We start from the raw sequence: 21,135 nt of genomic DNA on the forward strand, positions 1-21,135 counted from the left end.
CAAGATGGGAGATTGCCTCATCTTTCAACACTTTGTTCCTACCAGCCAAGATCATGTTATTGGTCAGGCTTGGTGGAAGATGCTTTCCTATCTACCAAGCATGAGAAAATAAGCTCTAAATATAACTGTCCAGAGGGGAGACTTTAACAGTCAGAGTAACTATAAGTCTGAAGTTAGAGAGCAGCAATGCTCAATATTGAGGAGATGGAGGAAGCTACTTCATCACTGTATGGTAGGTATCAAAAGCAAGGAATACTTTTATAAAGATTCCTTAGAGTTCCATTGGAACTATCTTTAGGCGAGGGTCAGACCCTTACATACATCCAAGTATTCAACTTGTTTTAATTTAGGTTTGGAATGTGCTGGGTGTTTAAAATATTATTTTAAAACAGCTTACATGGATTTTAACATATCTTGATTGCACTGATTTTACACTACTGTCTAGTCATTTCCCTGATGTTCAGAATAATTTATTTAATGTATAATTTCCACCGTATCATTCTACATGGTATTATGTAATAAAGTTTGAAATACATCAGTACAGTATATATCTTGTATCTCTGACTTGACAATGCGCTCATTTTTTCATTTGCTTTCCTTTTACTAATCTAAACACAACAACAGTGACCAAATCCAACATAAACTGTTAAAGTGGACCATTTTAATGTCTATCTTAAGCCATCTGTCAGTACTAGTACACATAGTTTTTGGTAATATTTAGAAAATTATTTTCTTACAAATGGCTCTGGCACTTGATCAGAATTTAGACTAACAGAATTGCTTGTGTTATGAAATATTTTCTAAAATCTTACCATCTCCCAAAATCTCAAGGACATGTTAATGTTACCCTACTCTAAAAATGTTCCTTTTGAAAATATGACTGACACCTCAGAGCCAACTGTCAAACACCAGTCTGAAGGACCAAGGAATACTCCACAGACATTTCTAGTGGAGCAAAGTATAAAAGAATATATTTTCCTGTATCTAGTTAGTTATGCACTGCTAGGAACTTTCAAGAGAGCTGAGCTACTTTATGAAGCTGCAAACCTGGAGGTGTCTATGAAGGTCAAGTAGAGATCTTGTTCCAGGCACTTTTTCTGAATTTCCCTGGCAAAGAGGGTTTGAAATCAGTAGGATATCAAACTACCTACTAAACTGAAGGTCAACAAAGCAGTGATAGCAATGACACTTCTGTGTGGATATGAGGTCTGGCTGATATACAGAAAGCACACTCAGCAGCCTCAGAGAGACTAAACAAAAAATTCCTGTGTATCTTGCTTCTGCTTAACAGGTACATACTGATAAAGGGATGGGTTTTGAGGTTTTGTAACACATCAATTGCATGAATATGGCAGCATTAACGAAAGGCTCAGCTGGACTGAATATGTAGTCCAGAATGATAATATTCAAATGCCCAAGCAGTAGCCACATAGTAAACTACAGCTTAGGAAGAGGAAACACAGTTGCCCTAGGAAGCATTTTAAGAATACTTTTAAGTGGTATCTGGTACAAAACAAAAGCATACCAGTTGATCGATAGGAATCTCTTGTTACTGATAGGCAGCAATGAGGCACCAAGGTACAGAAAAGCTTAATTAATTTCCAACATTTATGATGTGACAATAAGCCAAAAAAGGATATAAGGGGCAAGACACATCAGCACTAAGAGACAGTTTTACAGGATGTGATGAAATGTGAGACTTGTGGAAAAGGCTGCATTGGCTTCTGCAGTCACAAGTACACCCACCACAGATCCCCTGGTAGTACCACCCTTAGCTGTTGGGGACATGCGATGAAGGATATGTGAATCTAAGTAGATTAAACATATGAAATAAATGAGGCAAAGGAGAAGGCTATACTTTTGCCCTTTAAAATTTAAACTATGTTCCTATGCTTGAGACCCAATCATCCCAAGCAGATTTTATTGTTTTTTGTTTTTCTTTTTATTGTGGTTTGTTACTATAGAGGGATGTTTCCTAATGCCTTATTAGAACACCCCATTTATATTTCAAAAGTACTGCGGTATCCCAAATTACGGTTCCAGGTGGCATACAAACACACAGTGAGTATGTGTACGTGAGATGCTTTACTGTGCCGTAGGCTAACCTTTTCATTCTTTTTTCCACAATAACTGACTAGATGCCTTGAAACCACTCTCCATCTCTCATGTTAACAGCTAAAGTATCTATAATAGCCAATTTGTAGAATGTAACCAACACAAGCTTCTCCAGATTTTTATGTATTTACTAGCTGAAACCTGCAAAACATTTGTGATTACATTTTTATTGCAAAAGTATTTCTTTAAATGTAGGATTTTTAGTTATCCTTTGACTGAATACTTTAACGGAATCAAAACTTCTCCCCCTTGAAAAAGCTACATAAAGCTGTCCGTGTATAAAACAGGCTTAGGAATATAAATACATATTTTGTCAAAACTCTGACCTTGTGACTTGTTTACAGTCATAGAATAAGTGGGCCCTTGTGCATGTGACTAAGGCCCCTTGTACACATGAGGAAATGGCACGTTTTACTGGTTTAATTGCTCTTTTTAATGATTTAGTTGTGTAACAATGTCCATGTTCGGCAGTGAATTTTGATTTAAATGAATTTATTAGGTAGCAAACTAAAACACATTCCATGTATTTTAGTTTGCTACATAACGAGTTACAGCAGTATTCCTCACATGTATAAGGGCCCTATCTGGAGAAGGCGATGGTGCACGGGGCCCTGGAAGCTCATGCGTGCTTGAGGAAGCTTGGGCTTGGCGGGCTTCCAGTGACCTGTGCACTGTCCCCGCCATCTTCTCTGGCTGCCAGCACACCCAGCCACTTTCCTGCAACCTTCCCAGGGAAGCCAGCTGGTCCCCAGATGGTCCCAGGCAGCAGGAAGGTGGCAGGGACAGTGCACAGGGCACTGGAAGCCTGCCAAGACTGAGCTTCCTTGAGCATGCCTGGGCTTCCAATGCCCTGTGCACCATTGGATCTGGCGGGTGCTGCCTGCAAGCTGGGGCCACCCTCGCACAGCTAGCACCCTGCCTGGGCAGCCCTAAGGGGAACTGCCATTGTAGAGGGAAGCTCTGGGGCCCCCCACCACAGTTCAGGGGCTGTGCGACTCAGTGGCAGCTTGTGTGGGCAGGCTCTGCCGAGAAAAAATAAAGTGGCACAGGGCCTGAATTTTTTTTTTCTTCTGGAGCCTGCCTGCGTCTCTCTCTCACTAGTTGCTGACTGGTCATGCAGCCCCTGAGCTGCAGGGAACCCTAGTGCTTCTCCCTATGGCAGTGCCCCCTGGGCAGCACCCACCTGATGGCACCCCAGCCAGGAGGTCCCGGGGGTGTCGCTACTGTGAAGGGAAACACCGGAGCCCCCTGCAGCTCAGGGCCACCTGCAGCTCACCCCCCAGCTGGAGGAGAGGTGGGTAGGCTCTGAGAGGGATAAAAAGAAAAGAAAAAAGTATCCGGCCCCTCACTTTTTTTCTCTTTCAGTGGAACCTGCCCACCCCACAGCGGGGGCCACTAGTGGTTCATTCTAGCCCTGACTTGCCTGCATATCTGTTTGAAATGCCTAAGGATTTATAATAATAACTCATTTATTCTGTCTGTCCAGAGCAGTCAATTGGTTGTTTCAATAAGCATTGTGATTGGCTGCCAAGACAACCAATAAAAGTGCTCCAGACAGACAGAATAAGCCTATTATTGTTATAGATTTGTATTTTTTTCTTTTTTAGGAAAAAACAATAAGAATCAGTCAAGAGGCTTTTACCTAATTTAACGAATCAGGTAAAAAGAAATTCAAACAGAAGTTGATTCATACCTCAACTGAAAAAACAACTAACCAGAAATGAAATAAAAAACAAAGCAATACTACTTTATCACACTCTAGATTCTGGGTGGTCTTGCACTGTGATCAAATATTTGGCCTATGATACACCATAATGTACAGACTGAGAGCCTTATTACACATGGCACTTTGAGCTGCTCAAATGTCGATCGGTGTTAGTGCTCGCTCAAGCTTGGAGCAGTCACAACTTAAAGCTAAAAAGCTGCACAGTAGGGTTGTGTGAAACAGGCCGTATTTGATTCGGATTCAGCCCAAAGCAGGGGACAGTAATTCGATTCATTGATTCAGATCACTGTCCCAATTCAATTCGACCAAATCCGAATCTGAATGTTTGATACTGATTTGGAGAATCAGCGATTCAGTCATAGACATGGCTTTAAATGGTTTTTTTTACATACCTTGAGGTACCAGACACAGCTTGTGAATTCTGAGATGGGGGGCAGATGGAGCATCCCACAGAAGTGCGGGGGCCCCCCCGTGTGCTCAGCAGTGGACCCAGAAGTGGACCGGAACGAATTCTGGTCCACTTCCAGGTCTGCCACTGAGTACACAGGGGACACCCTCCTCCTCCCCCCCACCCTCATGGTGCCCCACCAGCTTGTTGATTGGCTGCAGGGGGACGCCGGGTGTTCCCCGCCAGGGCAGTGGCAGTAGCTCCCCACCAAAGTGCCTTTCCTCACCGCACCCACCTCCCAGCTTCCCAAAAGCATATGGGAATCTCTTCTAGCTAAAAAGGAGGCATACACCCAATGGAAGGTGTAAATCCTTTTTTAAATCCTTTTTAAAATACATAGGGGGTAAAAAGAAGGTACCGGGTAACGTGGGGCCTCCACTAGGAAATCTGGTCATCGCACCAGACAGCAAAGTTAACTTGTTTAACAATTTCTTTGCCTCCATTTTTCTGAGCAGGGACCAGGTCACTCCCCCCCAACTGGGACCCCCGTAGGTCCCAGGGGAGGCGCACCCAGGCCTAGGGTCAGTGAGGACGTAGTCAGGGAACTTCTGGAGGGACTGGACTTATTTAAATCAGCAGGCCCTGACAATCTCCACTCCACAGTGCTGAGGGAATTAGCAGAGGTCATTGCAGGACCCCTGGCACAGCTTTACGAGCACTCATGGTGCTCTGGAGTGGTGCCAGAGGACTGGAAAAGGGCCAGTGTGGTTCTCATTTTCAAAAAAGGGAGGAAGGAGGACCCAGGAAACTATAGGCCAGTCAGTCTTACCACGGTCCTGGGTGAACTTTTTGAAAGAGTTATCCTGGCGCATGTCTGTGAGGGGCCAGCAGGGGAGATTATGCTTAGGGGTAACCAACACAGGTTCATTAGAGGCAGGTCCTGTCAGACCAACCAGGTGGCCTTCTATGACAAGGTCACAAAATCCTTAGACACAGGTGTAACAGTGGGTGTCGTCTTTCTGGACTTTAGGAAGGCCTTCAACACTGTCTCTCACCCCATTCTCATTAAAAAACTAGGGGACTGTGGCGTTGACATCTACAGTCAAATGGGTCACTAGTTGGCTGGAAGGCCGCACCCAGACAGTGGTGGTGGATAGGTCATTTTCAACCTGGAGGGATGTGGGCAGTGGGGTTCCACAGGACTCGGTCCTCAGGCCCGCACTGTTTAACATCTTCATCAGTGACTTGGACAGGGGTGTAAAAAGCACCCTGTTCAAATTATCAGAAGACACTAAGATGTGGGGAGAAATGGGCATGCTAGAAGGGAGGAATAGGCTGCAATTGGACCTGGACAGGTTACAGTGGTGGGCGGATAAGAACAGGATGGGTTTCAACACTGACTAGTGCAAGGTGATGCTCCTGGGGAGGAGGAACCAGCAGCAGACCTACAGGCTGGGGAACTCTCTTCTTGTCAGTGCAGAGGCAGAAAAGGAACTTGGAGTCATTACCGATGCCAAAATGAGCATGGGCCGACAGTGTGGGGACGTGGTCAGGTAGGCCAACCATACTTTGTCATGCATCCACAGATGCACCTCAAGCAGGTCCAAGGAGGTGATCCTCCTCTTCTATGCAACACTGGTCAAGCCGCAGTTGGAGTACTGCATCCAGTTCTGGGCGCCGCACTTGAGGAGCAATGTGGACAACATGGAGAGGGTCCAGAGGAGGGCCACCTGCATGATTAGGAGTCAGCAGGGCAGGCCCTATGAGGAGAGGATAAGGGACATGAACCTGTCCACCCTCCACAAGAAAAGGCTGAGGGGGGGGATCTAGTGGCCATTTACAAACTAGTCAGGGGAGACCAGCAGGCATTGGGAGAGTCCCTGTTCCCCCGAGCACTACCAGGAGTTACAAGAAATAACAGTCACAAGCTGGCAGAGGGTAGATTCAGGCTAGATATCAGGAGGTGCTACTTAACAGTCAGGGTGACTAGGATCTGGAACCAACTTCCAAGAGAAATGGTGATGGCTCCTACCCTGGGGGTCATAGATTCATAGATGTTAGGGTCGGAAGGGACCTCAATAGACCATCGAGTCCGACCCCCTGCATAGGCAGGAAAGAGTGCTGGGTTTAGATGACCCCAGCTAGACGCCTATCTAACCTCCTCTTGAAGACCCCCCAGGGTAGGGGAGAGCACCACCTCCCTTGGGAGCCCAATCCAGACCTTGGCCACTCGAACTGTGAAGAAGTTCTTCCTAATGTCCAGTCTAAATCTGCTCTTTGCTAGCTTGTGGCCATTATTTCTTGTAACCCCCAGGGGCGCCTTGGTGAATAAAAACTCACCAATTCCCTTCTGTGCCCCCGTGATGAACTTATAGGCAGCCACAAGGTCGTCTCTCAACCTTCTCTTGTGGAGGCTGAAAAGGTCCAGTTTCTCTAGTCTCTCCTCGTAGGGCTTGGTCTGCAGGCCCTTGACCATATGAGTGGCCCTTCTCTGGACCCTCTCCAGGTTATCCGCATCCTTCTTGAAGTGTGGCGCCCAGAATTGCACGCAGTACTCCAACTGCGGTCTGACCAGTGCCCGATAGAGGGGAAGTATCACCTCCTTGGATCTATTCGTCATGCATCTGCTGACGCACGATAAAGTGCCATTGGCTATTCTGATGGCTTCATCACACTGCCGACTCATGTTCATCTTGGAGTCCACTAGGACTCCAAGATCTCTTTCCACCTCTGTGCCACCCAGCAGGTCATTTCCTAGGCTGTAGGTGTGCTGAACATTTTTCCTCCCTAGGTGCAGCACTTTGCATTTCTCCTTGTTGAACTGCATTCTGTTGTTTTCTGCCCACTTGTCCCACCTATCCAGGTCTGCTTGCAGCTGTTCCCTGCCCTCCAACGTGTCCACTTCTCCCCATAGCTTTGTGTCATCCGCAAACTTGGACAGAGTACATTTCACTCCCTCGTCCAAGTCGCTGATGAAGACATTAAAGAGTAGCGGTCCAAGGACCGAGCCCTGCGGGACCCCACTGCCCACACCCTTCCAGGTCAAAACTGACCCATCCACCATGACTCTATGGGTTCAACTCTCCCGCCAATTCGCCACCCACTGGACTGTGTAGTCATCCAAGTCACAGCCTCTAAACTTGTTCACCAGTATGGGGTGGGATACCATATCGAAGGCCTTCCTGAAGTCTAAGTAAACGACGTCAACCCCTACTCCTGCATCCAGGTGTTTTGTAACCTGGTCATAAAAAGACACTACATTAGTCAGGCACGATCTGCCTGCTACGAACTCGTGCTGGTTTCCCCTCAGCATAATTTGTCCTGCCAGGCTGTCGCAAATGTAAGCCTTGATAATTTTTTCAAAGATTTTGCCAAGGATGGAGGTGAGACTGACTGGCCTATAGTTGCCCGGGTTCTCCTTCCTCCCCTTCTTGAAGATGGGGACCACATTGGCCCTTTTTCAGTCCTCCGGGACTTCGCCCATGCGCCACAAGCATTCAAATATTCCTGCCAGCGGCTCTGCAATGATGTCGGCCAGTGCCTTCAGCACCCTCGGATGGAGCTCATCCGGACCTGCCAACTTAAAGGCATCCAGTTCTTCCAAGTGACTCTGCACCATCTCAGGGTCTACACATGGAAGTCTGGCACCTTGCTGCTGCCTCTCTACAATCCCAGTGAGAGACTTGTCGTGCCCCTCACTTAGGAACACTGAGGCAAAGAACTCATTGAGGAGTTCAGCCTTGTCCCCCCTGTCCGTCACCAATTGTTTCTGCCCATTTAGCAGGGGTCCTATTCCTCCCTGGGCCTTCCTTTTACTCCCTATATATCTAAAAAACAATTTCTTGTTGTCCTTTACTTGGGATGCCATCCTCAGCTCCATGGTAGCTTTGGCCCGTCTAACTGCCTCCCAACAAGTGCGAGCAGAGGAGGTATATTCATCTTTGGTGATCTCTCCCTGTTTCCACTTTTTATGTGCTCCCCTTTTGGCCCTTAGGCTGCCCTGGATTTCTCTGGTCAGCCAAGGAAGCCTCCTGGCCCCTTTCCCTCTTTTTCCTCACATCGGGATCGTCTCGCTTTGTGCCCGAAGGATCGTTTCCTTAAGGCACAGCCACCCTTCTTGGGCTCCCATCACTTCAAAACTCCTACTCTGCAGTGCGTCCTTGACTAATCGCCTGAGTTCATTGAGATCAGCTTTCCTAAAGTCTAGCACTTTCACCCTACTAGTTACCTTACCCACTCGACGTCTTATGGTGAATTCTATTATTAGGTGATCACTGTCCCCCAGATGGCTACCAATCTGGAGGTCCCCTACCATGTCATCCCCCATTGCCAATACCAGATCCAGTATGGCATTCCCCCTGTGGGGACCGTGTACCTCCTGTGTCAGGTGGAGGTCCTGTACACAGATTAGAAACCTGCGTGAACGGTGGGACTTTGCCGTCTGTGTCTCCCAGCAGATGTCTGGGTAGTTTAGGTCCCCCATGACTACCACCTCTTTAGCTTTTATGGTCTCCGAGAGCTGCCTCAGGAACCCCAAATCTATTTCTTTCCCTTGGTGTGGGGGTCTGTAGCAGACCCCTACCACCAAATCCCTTTCTCCTTGCCCCCCATGTATCCTAACCCACAATCCTTCTACTTCCTCATCCTTTGATTCCGTCTTGATGAGGGTCTATGTAAGGGGTCTTTAAAAGGAGGCTGGATAAACACCTCGCTGGGGTCGTTTGACCCCAGTACTCTTTCCTGCCATGTCAGGGGGTTGGACTTGATGATCTGCCCAGGTCCCTTCCGACTGTAACAACTATGAAACTATGACCCTCCTGTGCTCCCATGGGATGCTTCATCTCATCATTCACAAGCTGCCTGGTACCTTGAGGTATGTAGAAAAAACATTTAAAGCTGTGTCTATGTCCAAATCATCAAATCTCTCTGAATCTCTCCAATTCAATTCATAGAGATTAAAGGGTTTCCTGATGCAATTCAGATTTGGAGATCTGGCTGCTGAATCAGGCCAAATCTCCACCGCATCCAATCAATGACTGAAGCTTCACAGAGCCTTACTGCTCAGCTGTGACTTGCCTCTAGAGGGCTGATGAGCAGAGGCCTGATTAGGAGCTATAGCTGTGAGTTCCCAGGACATCGCTGGTGAGCCATGGCAGGTTTCTATCCCTGCCGTAGGTGGGGAGGTGTGAGAGATGGGTCATGGGGGACAAGACCATGAAGCTGGGAGGCAGAGAGTTAATGGGGTGGGAGTGGGTAATGAAATGGGAGGTGGAAAGGAAATGGGGGTGGGGGAAGTGTGGTGAAAAAAAAGAAGTAAGCCACTGAAGGACAAAATAAAAAGAAGTAAATATTTTTTTTTAAAGAAATAAGAAGTAAATTAAACAAGGTCTCATGTTTTAATAAATTGTGGTGTGGGGCTGCTGGTCTTGCTTCCAGGGGTGGTTGGGAGGTGGGAGTGGTGAGGAAAGGCACTTCAGTGGGGAGCTACTGCCCCTGCCTTGGGGAAGGGACCCCCTAGGTCATGGGGAACTGATCATACCTCATTCTGCCCCAAGCCTCCTTAGATCTCACTCCTAGACCTGTCCTTGCCATGACCTGGCTAGCTGGCATGTACTCTGCAGGCTCTTTGCATATGGGGTTACACCCCTGGGGGTGGGAAAAGCACACCTCCAGGGGCAGAAGGGGGAGTTGCTTTGGTGCCAGAACTGCCCCTTGGCAACACCAAGGCATTGTGGGTCCGGATCAAGGGGGGGCCAGGGGAAAAGTACTTGGTTGTGGGGGTCTACTACAGGTCTCCTAATCAGGATCAAGAGCTAGATGATGTATTCTCCGGGCAGCTAGCAGATGCCACACAGGCAAGGGAGGCAGTGGCCATGGGAGATCTAAACTACCCAGATACCTGCTGGGAGGAGCAGACAGACAAAACAAGCCACTCACGGAGGTTCTTACATTGTGTGCAGGACCTCCACCTAACCCAGGTGGTGTCTAGTCCCACCAGGGATAGCGCCTTGCTTGACCTGGTCTTAGCAACAGGGGATGATCTTGTGGGGAACATGCGAGTTCATGGTAGCCTGGGAGATGGTGACCATCACTTGGTCGAGTTCACTATCCAGTGAAGGGTGGGTAAAGTAACTAGTGGAGCTAAGGTGTTGGACTTCTGAAGGGCCAACTTTAGCAAGCTTAGAAGGCTAGTTAGTGAGGGGATGCAACTCAAGAACATAGAGTAAAAGGGGGTCCAGAAGGGTTGGAGGCATCTCAAGGGAGTGATCCTCAGGGCTCAAAAGGAGTCTATCCCATTACATAGGAAGGGAGGTAAGCGGGCAAAAAAGCTCCCTTAGCTGAACAGGGAACTCCAGGAGAGTCTGGGGGCAAGGAAAGAGATGTACAGGCAATGGAAGCAGGGAGCAGCCACCAAGGAGAAATATATCTCCCTGGCGCGCTACTGCAGGGAATCAGTTAGACAGGCCAAAGCAGGGCTTGAGCTCAGGCTGGCTTCAACAATCAAGGACAATGAAAAGTCCTTCTTCAGGTATATAGTGGGCAAAAGGAAAGCTCAGAGCAACATAGGGCCCCTGCAGGACAAATCAGGACAGTTGGTGGTTGACGGGGGGGAAAAAGCAGAGCTCTTTAATGAGTTCTTTGCTTCAGTATTTCTATGTACTGACCAAGCCAATTCCCCCACCTCAATCACTGATGGATGTCCACATGGCACCAGTCCGCCTATGGTTAGTTCTGAAATAGTTAAGGAGCTCCTGGAGGAGCTGGATGGGTACAAGTCAGCAGGCCCAGATGACCTCCATCCACAGCTGCTGAAAGAATTGACCAGTGTAATAGCTGAGCCGCTGGCACAGCTGTTCGAGCACTCATGGTGCACAGGTCAGGTCCCTGAGGACTGGAGAAGGGCCAATGTGGTGCCCATTTTCAAGAAAGGGAGAAGGGATGAGCCGGGTAACTTTAGACCAGTCAGTCTTACCTCTATTCCTAGGAAAATGCTAGAGAAAATAATCAAAGAACACATTTGTGCAGGCCCAACAGGGAAAACGATGCTGAAAGGAAACCAGCATGGGTTTGTCACAGGTAGATCCTGCCTGACAAACCACGTAGCCTTCTATGACCAGGTCACACACAGCCTGGACGCGGGAGCCGAGACTGATGTCATCTTGTGGACTTTAGGAAGGCCTTCAAAACAGTTTTGTACCCTATCCTCATTGGGAAGCTAGCAGACTGCGGAATGAACACCTACATGGTCAGGTGGCTTAGGGACCGCACCCAGAAAGGTGGCAGCAGAGGCAGAGAGGGATCTTGGAGTCATAACTGACTCCAAGATGAATATGAGGCGGCAGTGTAATGAGGCCATCAACAAGGCCAATCACATCTCTTTGTCATGCATTAGCAGGTGCGTGACTAATAGATCAAAGGAGGTGATGCTCCCCCTCTATGCAGCACTGGTCAGGCCGCAGTTGGAGTACTGCGTCCAGTTTTGGGCGCCACACTTCAAGAGGGATGTGGAGAATCTGGAGAGGGTCTAGAGGAGGGCCACTTGCACAAATAGTGGCTTTCGTGATGGACCCTACATGGGGAGGTTGAGAGAGCTGAATCTCTTCAGCCTTCACCAGAAATGGCTGAGGGGAGATCTTGTGGCCACCTATAAATGTATTAAAGGAGGTTAACGGGGAATAGGGGAAGTGCTGTTTACTAAGGCACCCAAGGGAGTGACTAGGAATAACGGGTGTAAACTAGTTGAGAGTGGATTTAGGTTAGATATCAGGAAGAAATTTTTCACAGTAAGGGTGGCCAGGATCTAGAATGGGCTTCCAAGAGAGGTGGTGCTATCACCTAGCTTGGAGGTCTTCAAGAGGAGGCTAGATAGTCACCTGGTTAGGGTCATCTGACCTCAGTCCTCTTTCATGCCAGGGGCAGGGGGTCGGACACGATGATCCGTTGTGGTCCCTTCCGACTCTACAATCTATGAATCTATGAATTAGAGGGTAGAAAGTTTGTCCACACAGAACAGGTGGGTGTGGGAGGGGATGCTGCATCCTGGATGCTGGAGAACTGCAAATTGGACAGCTCATCTGTGGGGAATGGCCACACATTAATGGAACACAAACTGGGTAATATGGATCAAAGGTAAACCTGCCCTAGAGTGGCATAACTTTAAGCAGTCTAAAGTGGTTTTAAAACCAGTTTCAGGTGTTGTGTGGACAATCAAAGGGTTAAGTGTTTCATGAGTCACCTAAAATTAATGTGCAACCAGGCCCTGATGTTGAGAAATGACACATGTAATGTGACTTACATCTGAAATACACAGACACATTCTAGTCTTCAAATGAAAATGCACCTGGAAATTGCTTCTGATTATTTAACAGCAAGAAATAAAAAAACAAACAAAAAAGCCCCTCTAGATTGAAAACTCTAACAATGAACAGCAGGCACACCTCCATACCTTCTGGCTGTGTCCTCCAACCTACCAGTCTCAGCCCAAGGTATTTTAATCAGCTATCTTTACCCATATCCTTCCCAGAGCCAAAAAAAATAAAGCATTTAACAGCAATGGCTGGATCAGATTAGACATGAAGTTGGAAGTCAACAGCATAGTAAATGCACCACAGTTTGTAACTTCCCTTTAGGTGTTATAAGAGCGCAATACACACTGAAAAGGATGGGAGAGAAGATGACTACAAAAGTGAGCAGATGAGAATAGGATGGGGGTCAATGCAGACAAATGCAGGGTGCTGCACCTTGGGAGAAAGAATCCACAGCATATATACAGGCTGGGGAGTTCCTTTCATGAAAGCACAGAAGTGGAAAGGGATCTTGGAGTCATTATTGACTCCAAGATGAACATGAGCCACTTATGCCAGACCACAGCCAGCAAGGCCAGCCATACCTTGTCATGCATCCAAAGGTGCATCTCAAGCCGGTCCAGAGAGGCGATACTCCCCCTCTATGCGACGTTGGTCAGGCCGCAGTTGGAGTACTGCGTCCAGTACTGGGCGCCGCACTTCAAAAGGAATGTGGCCAGCCTGGAGAGGGTTCAGAGGAGGGCCACCCATTTGGTGAGAGGGGAGCAGGACAGGCCCTACGAGGAGAGACTGAAGGACCTGAACCTGTTCAGCCCCTGCAAGAGGAGGCTGAGAGGGGACCTGGTGGCTGCCTACAAGCTCATCAGGGGACATTAACAGCAAATAGGCAGTGCCCTTTTCTCCCCAGCACCACCTGGGGTGATAAGGAACAATAGTAATAAGCTGATGGAGAACAGGTTTAGGTTAGAGATCAGGAGGCAATATTTTACAGTTAGGGTGGCCAAAATCTGGAACCAACTTCCCAGGGAAGTGGTCCTCGCCCCTACCTTGGGCAAATTCAAGAGAAGGTTGGATGATCACCTGTCTGAGGTCTTGTGAACCCAGCATTCATTCCTGCCTGTGGCAGGGGGTCAGGCTAGATGATCTGTTCAGGTCCCTCCTGACCCTAGCTACTATGAAACTATGGAACTATGGAATAGTGCTGGACTCACAACGAAACTGCCTTTGGAAATGAACTGCGACTAATCAAGGTACTGTCTGGCAATTTAATGATGTTGTTTCACCCATTCATAACCACCTTCATGAACCTTCATAAAGCCTTGCTGGCTTTTAACAAGGTTAAGGATACCTACGGCTAGCTAAGAAAATGGCATCTTTTTGTTCTCTTAGATTCATCAAATGTAGGCTGGAAGGACCTCAGAAGATCATCGGGTCCAGCCCCCTGCACCAAGCAGGAAAGATAACTGGGGTTAGGCGACCCCATGAAGGTAACTGTCCAGTCTCCTCTTGAAAATCTCCAGGGTAGGCAATAGCACCACCTCTGGAGGGAGCTTATTCTGGACACCCTGGCTGTGAAGATGTTTTTTCTAATGTTGAGCCTGAAAGGGTCTTCCAGGAGTTTGTGACCATTGCTCCTGATTTTCCCCAAGGGTGCCCTGGTAAACAGTTGTTCACCAAGCCCTTGATGTATGTCCCTGATGTAGCGGTGAGCTGCAAGCAAGTCCCCTCTCAGCCTTCTTTTCTTCAGGCTGAAGAGTCCAAGGTCCCTCAGTCTTACCTTGTATGGCTTGCTGTGGAAGTTTCTGATCATACGGGTGGCCCTTCTCTGGACTTTCTTGAGCTTTTCCACATCCTTGTTGAAGTGTGGTGCCCAGAACCGGATGCAGTACTCCAGCTGTGGTCTCACCAATGCCAAGTAGAAAGGAAGAATCACTTCCTTGGTTTTGCTGCAGATGCACTGATTAACGCACACCAGAGTATTATTTGCCCTGCTGGCTCCAGTTTCGCACTGCTGGCTCATGTTCATACGGTGGTCAATTATTACCCCCAGGTCTCTTTCATTCGTAGTGCTGCCAAGATTGGTGTTGCCAAGCCTGTAGGTGTGCAGGGGATTGTTCGTCCCATGTGGAGCACTTTACATTTCTCTATGTTAAACCTCATCTGGTGCCAATCCACCCAACTTGCCAGCCTGTCTAGGTCTGCCTGTATCTGCAGCCTAACTTCAATTGTGATCATGTTTCCCCATAACTTGGTGTCATCTGCAAACCTGGCCAGTGAGCTCTTTACCCCTGCATCCAGATCGTTGATGAAGATGTTAAAAAGCACTGGACCAAGCACTTACCCCTAAGAGACCCCACTGGCCACTTCTTGCCAAGACAACACATATCCATTCAGCAGAACTCTCTGGGCATGTCCAGATGAGCCCACATGTGCCTGTTGCCCCGCCTTAAACCCCTTTGAGATGAGGCAACAGGCACGCATGGGAATGAAAAAATGTTCCCCGCACTGCAAGTTTGCAGTGCAGGCAGAAAATTAGACCCCTAAATATCCAGGGGTCTAAAAAAAGTGAAGTATAAAAAAGCAGGGCAGGGCACAGTCCCCGACCATGCCTTGAGGCAACCAGAGGTTGGGTTCTCAAAAGAGATGCTCTGGCTGTCGGAGCATCTCTATGGATGCCCCTTGCCCTGGCGAGCTGCGTGTTTCAGCACCAGGGCTCCGGTGCCAATGAGTAAGGGGTCAGGGAGGGCTGGAGGATGGGGGAAGGGACTGTAGGGGGAACCCCTGATGGCCCTGCCCATATCCCCAGCCCCCCCAACCCCTACCAGCCCCCCCAGCCCTGCCAGGGCTCGCCCCTCCCCCCCTGAGGCCCCGACCCCTGGTGGGGCTGGCCCCTCCCCCCACTAGCCCCCCCAAGCCCCCTCCCCCTGCCAGCCCCTTTGAGCCCCACAAGTGCTGCCAGGGATGACCCCTCCCCCTGCCAAGCCCCCGAGCACCCAAGCCCTGCCGGGGATGGCCCCTCCCCCTGCCAACCCCCCTGAACCACCCTCCCCCTGCCCTGTCCACCCCATCCCCCCAAGCCCCACCATCCCTGCCCCCCCACCCCATACTTAAAAAAAAACAAAACAAACCCCAGCACTTACTGGCAGTTGAAGCTGCAGCTGCCGTGTGGCTGCCTGGGGCCCTGCCCGCACAGTGTGGGGCAGGCTGACAGCCCCAGCTACCCCACCCTGAGCCCTCCTGTCCCTGCACTGTCCTGTAGTGCCCAGAGAGTTCTGCCAGGAAGCCCTGGAGCCCCCCCACCCCTGCTTCTAAGGTAAGCAGAGGCTTTCTTTTCCATTTTTTTTGTTCTTTTTCTGGGGCGGGGGGGTTAAGTGATGGTGCCTGGGGTTGTGGGGGTAGCCTTGGGGGTCTGAGGGTGCAAGCTGGGGGGTGGGGCTGGGTGAGAAAGCCATTGGAGGGGTCTGGGGGAATAGGGGGGGGCTGGGTGGCGTGGCCATTGGGGGGGCTGCAGCAGCTGGTGGGGGATGTGGGCCTTGCAGGGGGGGTGGTAGCCCCTGCGGGGGCCATTTGTCCCCCATTGGGGAGCCATACCCCTTGTGTGGGGGGGAACCCCCTGTTGGGGGGCTATACCCCTTGTGAGAGTGCCAATCCCCCCGTTGGGGGTCTGAACCCTTTTTGGGGGGCCAAAACCTCTGTGTGGGAGATGAACCCCCTGTTGGGGGGCTGAACCCTCTGTTGGGGGGCTGAACCCCTTGTGTGGGGGCTTTACCCCATGTTGGGGGGCCATAGCCCTTGTGTGGGGGCCATCACCCTGTGGGGGGCAGCAAAATATGTATTCATGAATTCATGAAACCTGTATTTAGAGTTCACTTCATTATTATGATAAGGGACCTGCTTTAACACTGTAGATATATCAATAAAACATTGCCCAACTGATCACTGTCTCTGTCTCACTCTCTCTCTTTATAATGGTCTTTTGTTTTACTTGTGGAGGACCATGGATTTGGGGGTATTTTAGAGAGTGATTTTGGGATTTTTTTTTATCAGGGATTTTTCAGTTTTCCAATAGGGAACACTAGAATTCCTGCTAGGGAGGCCAATGGCAGGACCCTGCTTGCTTACAGCTGGCACCTTGGACCCATCTGGCTGTGGCTGACCTTCTGGATAAATGGGGCCAGGAGGACATGCTTTGACAGTTCAAAGCAGGCCACCACACCTGGAACATCTTCTGGATGATAGCTGCCCAGATGGCTGGTCAGGGGGCACACATGGCAGTAGTGCTGCACAAAGGCCAACCATGCAACCACAGTCCACTAGCAGCTGGCTCAGATGGGCAGATGCCTCTACTGGCTGTGCAGTCCCCATCCAAGTCTGGCAGGTCACAGCCAGGCAGCAGCCCCCACTGCTAGACTGCTGCAGTGGGTAGAGAGTGCAGGGAACTCTCAGGGCCGCTTCAGCAGTCCAGCTGGCACAAGGGATAGTGTCCACAGGTACCAATTGCCTGGGCCTCAGAAGCTCCTGAGAGCTAGTAGCCCTGAGCTACTTGCCAGGGTGGCTTTTTATACTGCTGGGGCCAGGACAGGGCAGCTTTTTATACTGCTGGGGACATCACAGGTACTGGCCCCAGGCTCTAGCTCCCCCTGGCTGAAGATGCGGGAGGAGCCAGGCAGGGTTATTTTGCCCCAAGCGGCACAATTTGCTCTACAACAAAGTGCATGTCCAAGCATGTGCGCTGAGGCAAAAAGCCCCAGCTCACATTTGCACCGCTTCTATTTGAGCTGCTGCAAACACACATGCTTGCATGTGTGGATGCACCCTCTGGGTCCTACCCCATAGCCAACTTCCTACCCATCTGACTGTCTTGCAGTTAAGCCCACGATCTTCCAATTTTCTCAGAAGAACATCATGAAATACCAGATCAAAAGCTTTTTAGAAGTCAAGATATACAATGTCAACCTCCTCTCTGAGGAGTTACCCGATCATAAAAGGAGATGAGGTTGGTAAGACAAGACCTGCCCATGATGAAGCCATGCTGGCTGTCATTCAGAATCTTACCTTCTGCAAGCCTATCGCATATAGACTCCTTGATGAATTTTTCCAGGATTTTCCCTGGGATAGAAGTTAGGGTAATTGGCCTATGGTTACCTGGGCCCTCCCTACTCCCCTTCTTGAAGATGGGCACAACATTGGCCCTCTTCCAGCCCTGAAGGACCTCTCCAGAGCACCATGAGTTTCGGAAAACTTTTGCCAGGGGTTCTGCTATGACTTCAGCCAGCATCTTCAGCACCCTCAGATGAAATTCATCTGGGTCTGCTGATTTATATATGTCTCATTTTTTTAATTGGTCACATACCAGTTCTGCAGCAATAGTAGGAAGGCAGTCATTTCTACCCTGCTGCTTCCATATCCTATCAGGCATGTTTGTCCCCTTGGGCCTGTGAAAAACTGAGGCAAAGTAGTCATTCAGGAGTTCACTTTTCTCCTGAGTGCTGGTAACTAGCTGTCCTGAGTTGTTGAGCAGTGGCCTCACACGCCCATTTTTTTTCCTCCTGTTCCCTACATACCCAAACAAGAACTTCTTGTTGTCCTTGATCCACGTTGCTAATTTAAGTTCAGTTGCCATCCTAGCCTTTCTAATCTGTTCCCAACAAGTGCAGGCCATTGTTGTATAGTCTTATAGCAGCATAAATCAGGAATGACTCTGTTGATGTGTAGGGTTGCGTCAGTATAAGAACTGGTGAGTAAAGGAACAAATGTTGCACCATCAATTTTTCTTCAGCATAAAATTTATGTTTAAAAAACAGAGTCTGACTTTGAAATTTATGAAGTCAAGTCCCACAACTGTGACCCCATCTGTTTCTGGCCTTCAAATTTCAATGTAACTGGGTTACTCTGGGACAAACTCATTACATGAAGTGGTAAGATGCTCTCCAAGTATTTGTGTGTTTCACCACTGTACTTTAAAACTTTTAATTAGATAAACCTGTTTTTAGTGTTAGTCTTTATAATAAATGGGGCATTTTAGTATGCACAAACTCACCTGAATAAAAATATATTAGTTAGTAATTTAACAAAATTGTGACTAGATATTACACCAGAAAAAGAGTACAACTTTTGTTTACCAAAATTTATAAACATATCAAAACCTAGGAATCTATCATATTTATGGTTCAAATTATCAGTAGTAGCCTAGAATTTGAATTGCATATTTCTGCTGTGAATAAGTCTGCTTGAAACTACTAGACAAATATAGCTAAGAGTATATCCAGAGCCCTTTCCTCTTTCTTCCTCATGTAGTGTTCTTTTCCATGTTTCACATATACATAACCATTCCCATCCTCATATTATAAGCACAGTGGATACACTTCAGCTAACACAAATTATGCTGCTAGGATTCTTTCTGGCACCAGATGGAGCAAGCACATAACTCTGTTATTGACTAAGTCACATTGGCTAGCAATAAGATTCCACAATAGATTCAAAAGTCTGGATGCAAAACAAACTAAATTATTTTCTTACTTAAACAAGAGAATTCACTCATTTCTTAAAATTTTTCTCCACAACACATTACAGGGTTATGCAATAAGATGCATATCTAAGGTCCTGGAATGTGATTTTAACAGTGTCTCATTCAAAATGTATGTAGAAGCATGTGTTTTGTGGCCTAACTGACAATTTTGAATACTGGAGTGAAATTTTCACTTCACAGCTTTCTCTGATTCATACAAACTGTGTTTTACATTAAATTTCCTGCTTGTCAAGCAGAAAGTTCTCTTCACACAGTCAATAACTTACCTTGCTAAAATCAACACTGCTGTTCTCTCTGCTCACATCATTTTTATTTTCAATGCAGGCTGGAGCGGATTGTGGGGAAACAATCTGACCTGCTAAAAAAGATAATGTTATTACAGAATACCACACATTATTTAAAAGGTGTTCGATGAAAGAAATTAAAAATTAGAGTACCATACTGTGAGTGAAACACGTGAGCATATAATGTAAAGTAAAATTAGGAAGTAAAAATAAAGACTTGTTTGTAATAACAGATAAATTCCCAGAAAAGAGACCACACATCAAGTGCAGCTGGGAATGGGAGAATATATTTAAGAAGCTTTAAAATCTACTCTTAAACATTTTGGCCTCTGACAGATTTGGGGGGGGGGGGGGCGCGGCAGCAGGGGGAAACGCTTTACCAGAAAAGGAGCCATATTAGTTTGACCCAGCTCCCCAGTGTCTGCATAGATCGCGTTTTGTTTTGTTTTTTGGGGGGGGGGGGGAGGGGGGGGTTGGTTCTTTCATCTAATAGCGGATTCAATCGGCTATTAGATAAAAGTGCCAAAAAGTTCCCTTGAAGCACACGATCTATATAGACACTGGATGAGCCAGGTCAAACCGATGCATTTTCTTCTGGGCACGTGCTGCATTTGGCACGGGGCGCACTGAGCTGAAAGTAAAGCAACGTTTGTGGGGTTGGGGAAGGGGTCTACGTCTGTCAGTGATGCCTGTGAGGCTAATTTTAGTGCCAATTTAAGTGCATGAGTTCTATGTTCTGTCAAGTAATGTTACTTCGTTAAAAATAAAAATATTTCATGAAAGAGAGGCAAGGATTTTTGTGGGTGATATCTTTTACTGAACCAACTGCATGGTTGGGACAGAGTTAGACAAACTTTTGAATGCAATCCTACTTCTACAAAGATTTTCAAGGCAATCTGAAGAACTGCCAATTTCAGGCCCCCATCCTGCAAATGCTTACCCACATGAGTAGTTCCACTAAATTAAATAGATCTCTTAATTTACTCATGTGTGTCAAGTGGGCTTTGGCTAGCATGACAACCAAAGGTAGCACAGCTGTGTATCACCAGGAAAAATAAATTACTGAAATTATCCTTGTGAGAGTATCACATTTTTTATTAACTGCAACTGAGTCCTGTATTTCCAGTCTTTTTACCCTGGCATATTACTTAAAGTTTGGCTTACATGGCTTTAAAAAAAACCCCAAATTATAATGATACTGGAAGAAACATTTTGAGATTCTTGCAATAGAAGCCTGATTATGTGTGAGAGGCAACATCCAGTAGCATTAATTTAAACAGGGTTGTTATTACCTTTCCAAAATAGCCAGAAACAGGACAAAGGCCAGAACTAAGTCAACTGTCTTGTGAATGATGGGGCTTTCCCACTGACAGTGCAAAAACCATAGTATTTGATAATAGAAACTGGCATGGAAAGGAGTATCTAATACATTTAAATACATCTTAAACATATTTTAACTTAATGGGGACAAAAAGAACTCAAGATGATGAGGAGAGGAGAAGAGACAAGAATGAAAATAGCTCGCTTTATTCCTTTGGTTTGATTGGAAACTTAAAGTGTTTTAATTCAACCTGAAAAGTTCAAGGGCTTAGAGGGGAGGGACAGACATCTAAATACCTTTAGTGAAAAAATATCAGACAGTTTAGTATAGGAAGAAGCCTATACTTTGTCCAGTTTTGGGCCCCCCTTTACAAAAAAGATGTGGACTAGTTGGAGAAAGTCCAATGGAGGGCAACGAAAATGGTTAGGGGGCTGGGATATCTGACTTATGAGGAGAGGCTAAAGAA

General features: G+C 47.5%; 1 protein-coding gene across 4 annotated transcripts in view; it reads right to left on the minus strand.

The window, feature by feature from the left end:
* The window catches only part of SLC4A10 (solute carrier family 4 member 10), a 366,853-nt gene that overhangs the window by 86,802 nt on the left and 258,916 nt on the right, over positions 1 to 21,135 (minus strand). For 3 of the 4 annotated variants that reach the window (XM_059727337.1, XM_059727335.1, XM_019480649.2), the window contains exon 7: positions 19,331 to 19,422. In XM_059727337.1, coding sequence (XP_059583320.1) covers positions 19,331 to 19,422 — 92 coding nt within the window. The remainder of the gene's footprint in view (positions 1 to 19,330; positions 19,423 to 21,135) is intronic. The other variant, XM_019480650.2, reaches the window with a different exon arrangement.

Source organism: Alligator mississippiensis, chromosome 4 (genome assembly GCF_030867095.1).
Source record: "Alligator mississippiensis isolate rAllMis1 chromosome 4, rAllMis1, whole genome shotgun sequence".
Classification (NCBI taxonomy): Eukaryota; Metazoa; Chordata; order Crocodylia; family Alligatoridae; genus Alligator; species Alligator mississippiensis.